General features: G+C 35.1%; 1 protein-coding gene across 5 annotated transcripts in view; it reads left to right on the top strand.

The window, feature by feature from the left end:
• The first annotated feature begins 6,219 nt into the window (after positions 1-6,219).
• The window catches only part of LOC143233604 (partitioning defective 3 homolog), a 69,389-nt gene continuing 61,815 nt past the window's right edge, over positions 6,220-13,793 (top strand). Inside the window, exons 1-2 of one of the 5 annotated variants that reach the window (XM_076469984.1) lie at positions 6,220-7,153; positions 7,873-8,085. In XM_076469984.1, coding sequence (XP_076326099.1) covers positions 7,966-8,085 — 120 coding nt within the window. In that variant the 5' untranslated portion in view covers positions 6,220-7,153; positions 7,873-7,965. Of the gene's footprint in view, positions 7,154-7,513; positions 8,086-13,793 lie in introns of those variants that run through there. The other 4 variants (XM_076469989.1, XM_076469990.1, XM_076469988.1 and 1 more) reach the window with 4 other exon arrangements.

Genomic DNA, 13,793 nt, shown 5'->3' with positions numbered 1-13,793 from the left:
CTGAAAATGAAAGCAAAAATTAAAGACATATGAAAATCAAACACACCATCTATTAGAGCAAAAAATTATCTATCAAATGACATGAAATATTTTGCGAAAGCGTTTCATTTATGAATATATTTTTTAACTTGAAAAAACGCTCACGAATTATTCCTCAACCCAATAGTTTAACTTCTTTACACGTCCTTCTTGATGACGAGAAACCCACTTGAAATAAAAATGTAGCTCAGAACGGCTGGTATAAACAAACGCAAAATCAAAGAAGCCCTACTTATGCAGCAACTGAAACCAAAATTAAACCAATATAAAGGTATACCTTTCTGCCTATACTAAGGGGAAGCTCGTAACTAGCGCGTTTCCGCATTCGCACGGTGGCAGCACAATCGTCAGGTTCCTTCACCTTGTTTGTTGTTGTCTTCTCTTGACGCGGACAATTACCGGGTAAATACCCAACAATTTACCCTTGTATGCCGTATGTAACTTATTTAGGAACGTGAAATAACTAATATATAAATACATTGTGTGTATTGTATTTGTGTATTACGACAAATTTTCTTTTTCTCAAGTGAATCATGAACTTTTAAATGGGCGATAATATGGACCTTGTTATTGATTTCAATGTCATCTAGGCCTAAAAAAAACGAGTATATAGCAGGTGCATGATGAAACAAAACAATTTCAGTTTTATGGTAATAGTGCGTTTGTGACATTCCTTGATTTTTTTGTGCTTACTAAGACTAGGATTTTGTCACAAATGAGTATTTTAATTACGAAAATGATTAATTCATTGTAGCATGCCGGGGAGAGACTATGTTTACTTAGTTATAAGTCATAAAGATATATTGAGCAGAAATTGTATGTCACGAGAAAGATGTCATGGTGTGCACAGCTTTGAAGTTATTATACTTCGCACTCCATGCATTGAATGTGAACTTTCTGGTGAACTCTGGCTTGACGTTACTGTTGCATTCCGATTCGGGCGTTTTGTTTGGCGAGCTGCCCTCTCCTTGGCTTCCGATGTCTGTGAAGCCGTCCATGGAAACACACCTTGCCCACCACGATTTTTGCACAAAGGAACACAACATTCTGTTGTTTTCTGTTAAACTGACATTGTCAAACACCGAAAACAATCAGACAAATGCGCAAATATGGCGCTTGGACCCTCTCGATTGTGCTGCCACCCCGCAACTACATCAGAACTACGATATTACGAGTTGACCATTGCAAACCTAACATCCACCTGCAACGCCCCCTACAATCCCGTACCCGTTTATACTCTCGTCTCTAAGACGTGTCTGTCAACGATCACATTCAAACTCACTCTCTCTTAACCTGAAGATGATTTAAGAAGGTCGAAACGTTGTTCTCTCTTTATCAATAAAAGTGTTAATATTAATACCAGCCGTTCCGAGATGCAAAACACATATTGTAGTCGTAGTAATGTTTTGACATTTTCTACATGAACTTTAAGATCTTTCTGTGGCTCATTGAAGAGATACAGAACTGTCAGTTTTTATTTTTTATTAATTTTTCTATGACATGTTTTCTTGGTGCTTTTAGTAATTCGCCACTGAATTATTAATGTAAATACTCTTCTGGTGTTTATAAAAATAAATATTCAGGAGAAAGTTGAAGTACAGTTCACTTGAACCTTCAACATCCTACATTGTTTATCAGTTATTTGGAAGACCATTGAGACACACTTCATCGACTAAGCCAGGATCTAATAAAGGATTTAGTTACTAAAGTGACTCCGATTAACATGTTCTTCTGTAACCAGCTGTATATTAAATGTTAACTGCGGTTTTGAAAAACTTAAAATCGTTCCAAAGAGAGCTGCAATTCCAAAGAGATTTAATTTTGAAATAAGTTACGCAAAATGTTTTTAAATGTACACACTTATATTAGTGGAAAAAAGAAGTCTGCTACAGAAATAGACACGTATTTTGCTTTTTCGAATATAAATATTTTGTTTAACTGTAATAAAATATTATTTAATTACTCGCCTTTTTAACTGATTCAGCAAGCATAAGATATTTTTTTCGGGATTAAAACAGTAAATTTCGTTACCAGCAGACGAATAGAAGCCTGTAACAAGTCCACAATCATTTTGTTACTAGAAGCACAATCAAGTTTTAAAATAGATTCTTTGTGGCATGTTAAATTACGAAAGTTTGGGTGGGTCCAGATTTACGATGGATGAGCAGGAAGTGTACAAGGCTTGGGAGATAAGTTTCATGGAGTTAAAAACATATGAATGATGTATTGGATCGCGGAAATGCACGCTGATTGAGCGAGACTTGGCTGTGCTACTGAATTGTTCACAACTTTTGTCGTAAAATTTGTTTTTGAATTTCGCGCAAAGCTATACGCGGGCTATCTGCGCTAGCCGTCCATAATTTAGCAGTGTAAAACTAGAAGGAAAAGAGCGAGTCATCACCACCCACAGCCGACTGTTGGGCTACTCTTTTACCAACGAATAGTGGAATTGACCGTCACATTATAACGTCCCCACGGCTTAAATAGCGAGCATGTTTGATGTGATGGGAATTCGAACCCGCTGCCCTCAAATGACGAGTCGAATGTCTTAACCACCTAGTCATGCCGGACGCTATCGTAAAGTTTGACCGACTCCCAGCTAAGACACGCTGGAAGTCAGATGTATGTTAAAATTGGAACATTTATTAGTAATGGACCACAAGTAATTGAAGAAATTAACCCAAAACTGTATTTACAAGAAACTTATTTCTAGTTATGGAGACTCGGTTGTTAGTTTAGAATCTAGATGATAAAATCATACAAAGAGCCGAAACGGATAAATTCAAGAAACTGTTTTTGAAAACGGTACTAATAACAGCTAAGCCTAAGTTAGTTATTGAAACCATATTATTCAGTTGAGTTAATAACTTAGCTATTGTTAATGCAGTTTTCTAATCAATGACTTCCACTATTGTTCAACACTCGCTATCAAGCCCTACCCTTCTGTTTATCCTTTCATATAATTTGTTTACTTTGTGAATCTATGTATATATATATTTTTCTTAGACTTTACCTCTTTGTTTCATTTTTGCCCCTTTTGCATTTTGTTTTTTACCCTTGTTTTTATTAACGCCATTATTCCGTTCTTTATCCGACACTAGTACTGAGTGAGCTATTTGATTTATGACAAACATCTCTAAGAGATGCCGCAACTTTCGCTTTCTTTTTAATACTTTGATGCAAATTCAGCAGAAGTGGTGAGAAAAATGATAAACAATTATTGTAATCAATCTCAAATTAGGACTAGATGAAGTCAAAATCGATCATAATTCAATACATTAAATTAATATTTTTATTTTTCTCTACCTTCTGATATAGTATTAGATGCATATGTAAATATACTGACTAATATTTATCAAAACGGGCATCCACTCCTAACATCTGTACGTTGGCAACCATCGTTCGTTGACACGGGAAATGTATTGATAGTCCACGAACGGGATAACACTGTAAACGTGAACAGATTTCGTAGCAACATTTGACAACAGGTGTTTTGGACACTCGCACAATAAAATGATACCAATACGCGTGTGTGTGGTATGATTATTAAGTCGTTTATAGGGCATGTTAGTCCTAACGACGCTACGTGATACACCAGCAAGGTTTTCACAGAATATAAAATTTATAGACCTGTGTAATTTTTGGTTAGTGCTGTCGGTTTATCAGCCTCGTTTTCTTTACCGAACTGACTCAGTTTTATCTTAGTACCGTTTATATTTAAAGAATCAATTTTCTGGTTAGGGCTAAGTTGTAGTAGTTTTGACACTGACTCAAAATTACATTTCCGAATAAATGACAAGCGTGTGCCACCCTCCTCCCAGTGACACAGCTGTATGTCTGGGGACTCGCACCCCGAGAAAGCAGGTTTCGATACCCGTGGTGGACAGAGCACAGATAGCCTATTATGTAGCTTTGTGCATAATTTCAAACAAAAGACGTGTGTTAAAGTGACTGTCCTGTCTAAAAGAATTTTAAACACAATAAAACAGAATTAACTAACTAGTCGGTACGTTTGAGAGTTTGTTAATATTACATATGCACCAATTATTTGTTATGTTGCACATCATATACGTTTAATACTTGTGTAACATTTCGAGAACGGACCGCAACTACACTTTCAAAGTGATGAAACGTTTATTCTTTTTCACACAGACATTGAGTTCAATTTCATTAAAGTTGGGCCCGGCATGGCAAGGTGGGTTAAGGCATTCGACTCATAACCTGAGAGTCGCGGGTTTGAATCCCGGTCGCACTAAACATGCTCGCCCTTTCAGCCATGGGGCGTTATAATGTTACGGTCAATCCCAATACTCGTTGGTAAAAGAGTAGCCCAAAAGTTGGCAGTGAGTGGTTATGACTAGCTGCCTTCCCTCTTATCTTACACTACTAAAGTAGGGACGGCTAGCGCAGATAGCCCTCGAATAGCTTTGCGCGAAATTCAAAACAAACAAACATTAAGGTTGGGTGGTATGGGTTACAAAAATGGCTTCATACTAATGTCGTTAAATGTCAGAAAAACTGCATATCCAGATAACAATTTAGTACTAGAGCAAACAAGGACATGTATGGTGACCAACTGCAGTAAGAAGACATGCAGCATAACCAGGAAATCACGACGAGAGATATGTTACAGTAGAAAAGGTAATACAAAATTATAATTGGTTATTTATATTTTATATTAACAATCAAGCTTCTGAGTAATGTTGTTTTAAATAAACTGTTTTTTTATTGTTGTTTACTAGGTGTTTTGATCAACACAAAAGCTAATGAGACATATGAACCATACATAGCTCATTACCCATCGATTCCTTTACTGAACGACCTTTTATGGTCATAAAACATTACACTGCAATTTCGACATGATTTATGAGCAAGAAAGACTTCTTTAGGGATGGAATCATATTGCACATATCCTCTCTTTTTTAGTTCGTTAAAAAAGTGATATTTTAAAATTGAATTTTAAAATTTCTGAGATTTTATTGTGAGGTTTGCTAAGATATGTAGTCTAAAATAACTGAACTTTTATCAGCTTCAGTCTCATAGACTTGAACGTATTAAGAAGACACTTATAGAAACGGAAATGGTTGGTAGTACCAGACGTTTGCACAGATTGTAGAATAAATCACAACAAAACTTCTAAGATGATGAGGTTTTTATTTTTTCCGACTGTTGGGTTAATATTTCCTCATAGCCAACATCAGCAACTGTTGGGTTACTTTTGCCTGATAGTCAACATTACCAACTGTTGAGTTACTATTGCCTGATAGTCAACAATACCAGCTGTTGGGTTACTACTGCCTGATAGTCAACATTATACGGTTTGTTTCTTTTAAGACAATTACACAAATATATTATTTTTTGTTCTACAGTCATGGTAAAAGACCAATCAGTTAGTATAATAATTTGATTTATAAAGCCGTAGGAAGCGATAAAGCCAGTCAGGCCAAGACCTTATTTATATTTCATGACGTGTAGCTACAGTTTCTGTATTAAAAACTTCAATAAAATCAATACATCACATTATATGTATGCAACATTTGTAGTTAACATACTTCAAGATTCAACCTCCCGGTATTTTCAAACATTTTAGGGGGAAGCGTTCCACCAGACCTCGCATAGAAATGGACATGCTTCCTACAGCAGAGACGTACATTGTTTTTAGAAAACATTCCTTACAATTTATTAGGTTGTTGGTCATTTGTAGTTAAGCAAAAAACTACGAAAAGGGCTTTCTGTGCTTTACCTACCACGGGTATCGAAAACTAGTTTGTAGCGTTATGAGATCGCAGACATACCGCTGTTCCACTCGGGATTTAAAGTTTAATAGGAAAGGTCTTTTTTAACATAGTATTTGCTCTCAGTTCTTTAGTATACCATTCTCCTGGGATTTGGCCAGGTGAGTGAACTGGCTTCAGACGGAAATTGTCTAAGTTACAATCAAGGCAAAAACACTGATTCATGAAATGGAACAATACGAATTAGAATCATTACAGCTTGCCTTCGAATATAGTTTTGAAGGTTTATAACACTAAATTCTGGTTTCGACACCCATGATGAGCACAGCACAGATAACTCTTTGAGTGACATTGTGCTAACAGCAAACAGTATAGCCAAGTGAGTGGTTAGTGCGTATGGTGGTAGCTAGTTCATTGTGTAGCTTTTTAAAATAACAAAGCTCTTAATGCTCGTTAATTCATTGACTTCTAGAGTTTACTGAACGAATTTCTTGTAAACTTAGACAATGCCATGCAAGTCTGGCAGTTAGGCCTAACATATTCTGATTGTTAAGCTTATCATGGCCCGCGGCTAGGAATCTCGATTACCAATTTGAGGATCACGGGTTGGAATTCCCGTCTTACTAGGCGTGCTCGCCCTTTTAGCTGTGAAAGTGTTATAAAGTTATGGTCAATCCCACTATTCCTTGGTAAAAGCGTAGCCTAAGATTTGGCTGTAGGTGGTGATGACCATCTGCCTTCCCCCTAGTCTTTTACTGTCAAATTAGGGACGACTAGCGCAGATAGCCCTCGTGTAACCTTGCACGAAATTAAAACCAAGCCAAACCACGTTTTTTCATATGTCTCATTGGTTTCCACAAAATGAAAGGTGCAGCCGGATCTAGTCGTAGTTATTTAAAACTAAAATAATTGTTTCCGTTAAAAATAATCCATATACTAGTTGTTCAGCCTGTATTTCAAACCGACAGTCACCATCGGTATTTATTTGAAGCGCCAACGGTTACAATTGGACCAAACAACCAGGACGATAGTTCAACTAAGCCTCCAACTATCAAATGTTCGTCCCGCTCACATCACAAATAAGCCTCTCGCGAGAGCAAGCGGTTGTCAGTGGATCTGGTTAGTGCAGAGTATGGTAGCGTTAGTGCTAATCTCTATTATATCATCCTGTTCTTGGGTATTGTGATAATTGATATTTGAATAGCTGAACTTAGATTTGTAAGTACAGTATTTAATTTAGTAATGACCTAACTTAATTTTTTAAAAAAATATTCAAAAAGAAAAATAAATAGAACGACGAGGTCAGAGAAAGGCGTCGAAAAATGAAATCGGGATCAGCCAACGACAGCAGCATAGAACTTCGTGGGTTGGACTCTCAGGTGCGCCTGGTCTCGTCTGCTTTGAAGCACGTAGAAAAACATTATTAAAAATAATCTAATCAGAGTTAAGCCTAATATTTCAATTTGGTTTATAAACAAAGCTTTCCATTTTATGAAAACACGATTTATTCTCAAACTAACCAATGTCCTTCTGTATTTATTATGGAGATGAAAGCAATAATATTATTTAATAATGTTAAGTAACACTTCGTATGAATTAGACAATTTAATTTTGTGGGTGATTTTTTTTTTCTGCTTGATAATAACCGTCATAATTAGATGAGCGTTTCACAAACGAAAAGACAAACTTACGACATGATATATAATAATAAACCAACGAAGTTTTCTAAGTTGCTAGATAAAGATTATATCAATTATTACTGAAACTGGTAAGTTGTTTCTGTCCAGTTATTACGTAATATTAGTACTAATAGTATTAACTTATTGTCATCTGTCGAGTTAGACACTTAGATTTAAGTGTTAAGAGACGGGTATTTCCGCTTCATAGCACCTACGCTCAACTTTATGAAGAAATAATCTAAACACTTATAAGGCTACTATACATATTATTTTACAGTTTATAATATTTGTAGTACAACTGAATATTTCACACGTCAGCTTAGTAGATTAAAGTATGGGCACATTTTAAAAGTGTGTCTATGAGTACACGTCACTAGGAAATTAAATCACAATTTTTTGTATTCTCGGTTAACATTTAGGTAGTTAATATGGAGACTGATATTGTACTTCGGTGACAAGACTGGGCACTTTGTAGACGAAAATCTAGGGGAAATACTATTGAGCAAAAGAACATGAAAGTGACAGTAATCTTTGACACCATTCGGGTGATAGTACCATGTGGAAACGGAGAAATTTTGGTCAGAGAGTTGATGGATTTAGCCATTATTCGTTACAAAAACGCATCAAGAAAGGTACGTTTTATTTTTAAGAATAACTTGAAAATTACATCCAGTATATATTACTCATCCTATGATACCTAATGAAAATTTCAATAACATTGTTTAGCTAGTTAAAGACAAAGTATGTTTTCTTATTTGCAATATATTAGTGAACTTTAATTACAGAATGCTAAGTCTGGTGCTTTATCACATACTGTCAGTGTACATATGTATATATACTGACGTAGATAGAGCGAACTATGCTCTATTTACCTTACATGATATTACTTACTTTAAATCTTAATAACAAACAATATGCAAGATTGCTAGTAAATTTAGTATTTGATGAATAAATATATTTTTTCTTTTTTTAACCCTAGTTTGGGAATTAGTTGTTTTAAGATGCATTGGCCACATTATGCTAAAACCAAGGGGTTTGTGGTTTGGACTTGAATAGTTCAGTGTCCTATATTCTACTGCAATATATTTATATTAATTTATATGACGGGGATAGGCGTAATATCACGACTGAATTGAATGAGTTATTGTATTTAGGGCAGCACTGTGTGTCAAGCATTTTCACACTTGAATGCAACTCAAAAAATCTATTTAATTGTAAAATACATTCAGGTTGTGACTGTTTATATTGTTAACGGGTTCTTTGGAATTATATAGAAGAAAAAAAAGAACAACCCATTTAATGATATTAAAAACAGTTTATTTATTTGACAATAAGTTCTACTAATTTGGCATATTTATTTAAAGTTCACCGAATGATTGGCCTAATTTTACAAATGACACTAAAATAGTCACGTGGTATCTCTTCAGTACATTGGCAAAATGGTGAAGGTACTTGACTCGTAATCCGAGGGTCGCGGGTTCGAATCCTTTCAGCCGTGGGGGCGTTACAATGTTACGGTCAATCATACTAATCGTTAGTAAAAAAAGTAGCCCAAGAGTTAGCGGTGGATGGTGATAACTAGTTGCTTTCCCTCTTGTCTTATGCTGCTAAATTACGGACGGCTAGCGCAGAAAGCCCTCGTGTAGCTTTGCGCGAAATTTAAAAAAACGAACAAACAAACAATTTTTAGTACATCGTTGAAACACAATGTGCTATCTGTTATACCATCCACAAATATCAAAACCCGGGCTTTATCTTTTACATTTAATACACTGCCATTGGGAGAGGGGGGGAGGTTCTAGCATACCAGTTCAAGATTAAAGACGACTGTTCACAGAATGCTCTTGGGTAGCTTAGAACGAATTTATAAAATAAACAAACAGAACGGCTACGCACGCACGCTTTTCAAGTACACTTTCACAATTTATCATGTTAAAAGCCATGCCTGCCTGTACAGCTGGTGTTTGTATGGTAACCTAGTTCACGAGTTCCTCTCGGGAATTTCCGCAATTAAGTCATTCTCGTAAATTCACACACGTTCCAGTAGAGAAATCACGTTGATACTGGAATTAATAGTTTTATCTACAGCACATTATCTTTGATAGACCTGGCATGGCCAGGTGGTTAAGGCATTCGACTCGTAATCCGAGGGTTGCGGGTTCGAATCCCCCTCACACTAAACACAATTGCCCTTTCAGCCGTGAAGGAGCTTTAATGTAACGATCAATTCCACTATTAATTGGTAAAAGAGTAGCCCAAGAGTTGACGGTAGGTGGTGATGACTAGCTGCCTTCCTTCTAGTTTTACACCGCTAATTTAGGGACGGCTAGTTCCGATAATTATCGTGTAGCTTTGCGCGAAATTCAGAAACAAACAAAATTATCTTTGATAAAAGAAATCGCTAAAAGACAAACGAGTTCAACTATATTCTGTATATAATATAGTCTTCAATAACATATTGGACTCCTATAACACCGTACGTGACCAATGTCTGAGCAGATTACCGTGTTTGAAAGTAATAATGTCTAGTTAATATTTTCGAGAGCCTGGTTTTAACCAAAAATATTGGGTGTTTTTATTCATATCTTTAAAAAATGTAACCGCATAATTTTCACGTATCTAGTATGTTACTGAATAAATTTGAAGTTTTATTTGTACGCACGAGTTAAATGTTTCTAATTCATTCCTTCTGCATGAGTTACTGTATGTATGTCTTTAATTCAGGATCCGAGTCCCTGCTATGGACAGAGTGCAGATAACCAATCGTATAGCTTTGAGCTTAAACTGAACTAAACAGATGTATTTAAGAGTTTTGCACTTATCAGTCTTACTAAACAGTAGTTTAGTATAAGGTTGCCTATACACATATTTCTAAGCATTAATTTTAGTTTGGTTAAGTGCAAAGCCACACGCTTGGATATCTGTGTTCTGCCCATCATGGGTACTGAAACCTAAATTAAGTGTCGTAAGCCTGCGCAGACAGTTAACTGTTATAAAACTTCAGTAAGGTACATGTAGTAATTCAGTTCACACGCTTCTATAATTTCAGATTTTATTTTAACTGTAATGTTATGTTGTAGTGACAAAATATATGTGACTTTTTTAATTATGAAAAAAAAGTATTTCAACGCAATAGGTTACACGAAAGACACGTCATTTTTTTCCATTTAATTGTATTTAGGCCTGTTGTTGCATAAAGTTTATTAGAAAGTTTACTTTAATAAGGACAATACATAGTTATGGCTCAAACGTAAAAGTGATAAAGTATGCATTGGTAGAAGAGGTATAGAAAAAGAAGGACCTACATATTGGGAATACACTATATACCAGGTCTAATCTGTACTAGTGCATTTGTGGAGTAAAATTGAAAATAAATATTTAAGACTAACTGTAGATACTCTTGCTTCAATGTTTTACGCCCCCTAGTGGTAAGTGTATGGATTTACATTGCTAAAATGGGAGTTCGATTCCTCTGGTTGAACAAAGCGGGTAGCCCGAAGCGGCTTTGCTATAAAGTACACACACACACACACACACACACACACACACACACACACACACACACACACACACACACACATGATATTTTCACCTAAATACCATGAACTGCCTAAAGCCAGTTTTAGAAATAAAATAATTTTGTTTCTAATAATGCAGAAAAACAAGTTTAATTATAAAGTAAACAGGTTATTAGAATCTGGCTAGTGTTTGTTAATAACTAAATCTTATATTAAAAATTTACTAAAATTGTATCTGAAAAGACGAAGAAAACTGGAATTTACCTTCTTGTTTATATAAGAATGTAGAGAAAACGTTGACTTGAGAAACAGTTTGTTTGTTTTTAAATTGAAGCCACATTGGGGTATCTGCTGTGTCCATCGCATGAAATCGAAGCCCAGATTGTAACATTGTTAGTCCGTATACTTGTCACTGCCCTCCCGGAGACTTGAAAAACGAAATGGTAAGATGTAAACTGAAGTACACACACGTTTTTAAAGAATTACAACTCATGCAGTGTGAGAAGAACTACGAATGAAAGAGGTAGGATGCAAGACCACTCATTGTACTCGCCATGTCACTGTATGGTCTGTTTGAAGAATTTCCTGTGAGGTAACTCGATAGGGGGGGGGATATCTGTGTTAGCCGTTCCTAATTTCAAAGTGATAGACTAAGGGGAAGGCAGCTAGTCATCACCATACTTTATCAGCTCTAGGGCTACAGTAATCGAATAGTGGGATTGTTTGTAACATTATAATGCCCACTGAAAACAACAACATAAACAATGAAATATTAGGTGATAAGGTTCGAACCTGTAGGTTGCAAGATGAGCACCCTAACCAGGCTCTGTTAGTACAGACAGACATATAAGACAATCGGTAACAACATAGTAAACATTCTTGGTTTAATAATACTAAGGTAAGGTAAAAAGGTAGCATTTATTGAGAAATCTCCTACTTTGGGTTTTACTAAAACATTACCCCTAACTTAAGTTTAAAGGAAGCAAGAGTTTCAGGGGGTTAGTATCTGTTTATGTAAATGCTGTCAACAAAACACATCTGTGTTATGTTCTAACTGGCATGTTAGAGGTAATGAAAAATGTTTATTTATCCCTATTTGTTGATGAATAAACATCTGTGTTTACTGGTGATTAAGCAGTATCAACAAAGAACACACTTTATTTATCCCTATTTGTTGATGAATAAACATCTGTGTTTATTGGTGAGTAAGCAGTATCAACAAAGAACACACTTTATTTATCCCTATTTGTTGATGAATAAACATCTGTGTTTATTGGTGAGTAAGCAGTATCAACAAAGAACACAGTTTATTTGTTGACGAAAATCATTGTTGTCAAATAATAAGTTTATATATCTGTATCTTCAATCTGACTTTATGACATATAGTTAATATTTTGTGCCTGGTGTATGATTGTAGCAAATCCATTGAAGACATTCAGTTATCTTAACATTTTAATTACGTGCGTAATTTGTGGTATTTTCTCATCTTTGTCATATGACGTATAAGTTACACTCAATGTAAAAGGTAACAAGTTAATTTAATTTGAAAGTAAATATTATACCTATAAGAAATCATGTAAAAGCAACTTTTATATGTGTATAGTGAAGTTGCTATGACATTTCAGTAATGTTTGCATGAACTTGGAGTACCAAGTAATACAAGCACCTAGTTTACTATGTTTCTTAATCATGTTAATGTAAAACTATTAATGCAAAATCATGTTTAACATTTCCTGGGTTTTATAATTCATTTAATTTGTTGTCACTAATGAAGCTATTTATTTGTTGACCACTGTGCAGTGCATTTTTGGCTGAGTAAGTTTCTGCATTTTTATGGTGCAGTGGTGACTCATGTTTCATGATTTTTCTTTGTATAATGCTCGGTGTTCATTTTTATATTTTTCAGTCATGCTACTCTGCATGTGGAAATGCATGTTCTTTGTATCTGAACAACAGAAGTTCTTTATCCGGAATCTACATGTGTACATATATAGTATATAAACCAATAGTTATGTGATGCCACTGGCTGAAACCTCTTTTAGAATCTATTAATTTTTATTAGTTAATGATACTTAGTTTATGTGGACAACTTTCAACAGTTAACAGTAATCAGTTAATGTAGAAAGATTTTAATAGTTAACAATAATCACTTTACGTATCAAGATTTCATCATTTAACAATACTCATTTATGTAAAGATTTCAACAGTTAACAATAATCACCTTACACAGATTTCAACAGTTAACAATAATCACCTTACACAGATTTCAACAGTTAACAATAATCACCTTACACAGATTTCAACAGTTAACAATATTCACTGTATGAGTACAATGCTTGACCAACCTTATATAATCCATAATGATATTTTGCCTTTTGTATATGAAGCCATGCAACAGCTAGGTGATTACAAATTATAAGTATTATTTATTTTTAACATTATATTAAAACTATTTGTATTTTATTACAAAAGAATGTTTTTTTTATGTATGTGAGAAGCAAGCTTTGGTATCATGTTGACAGTTTGAACTGCTAAAAAAATATTAGCAATTACTGGAGGGTTAAGTTTATAATTTTGATGAAAGAGCTCTCGACTGCCATGTTAAAGGCTTAGTTTTTGATCTGAACAATGGTAACCACCCCTCAGAAAAACACTGATGGAAAAGCTTTCGACTGGTGTGTTAGAAGTTTTGTTTTTGGTCCGAACAATGGAAACCATCCCTCAGAAAAAACTGGTGGAAGAGCTCTTGACTGGTGTGTTAGAAGTTTTGTTTTTGGTCCGAACAATGGAAACTACCCCTCAGAAAAAACTGGTGGAAGAGC

The sequence above is a fragment of the Tachypleus tridentatus genome, chromosome 12 (assembly GCF_004210375.1).
Source record: "Tachypleus tridentatus isolate NWPU-2018 chromosome 12, ASM421037v1, whole genome shotgun sequence".
NCBI lineage: Eukaryota > Metazoa > Arthropoda > Merostomata > Xiphosura > Limulidae > Tachypleus > Tachypleus tridentatus.
This window is presented reverse-complemented; position numbering and strand designations above follow the sequence as displayed.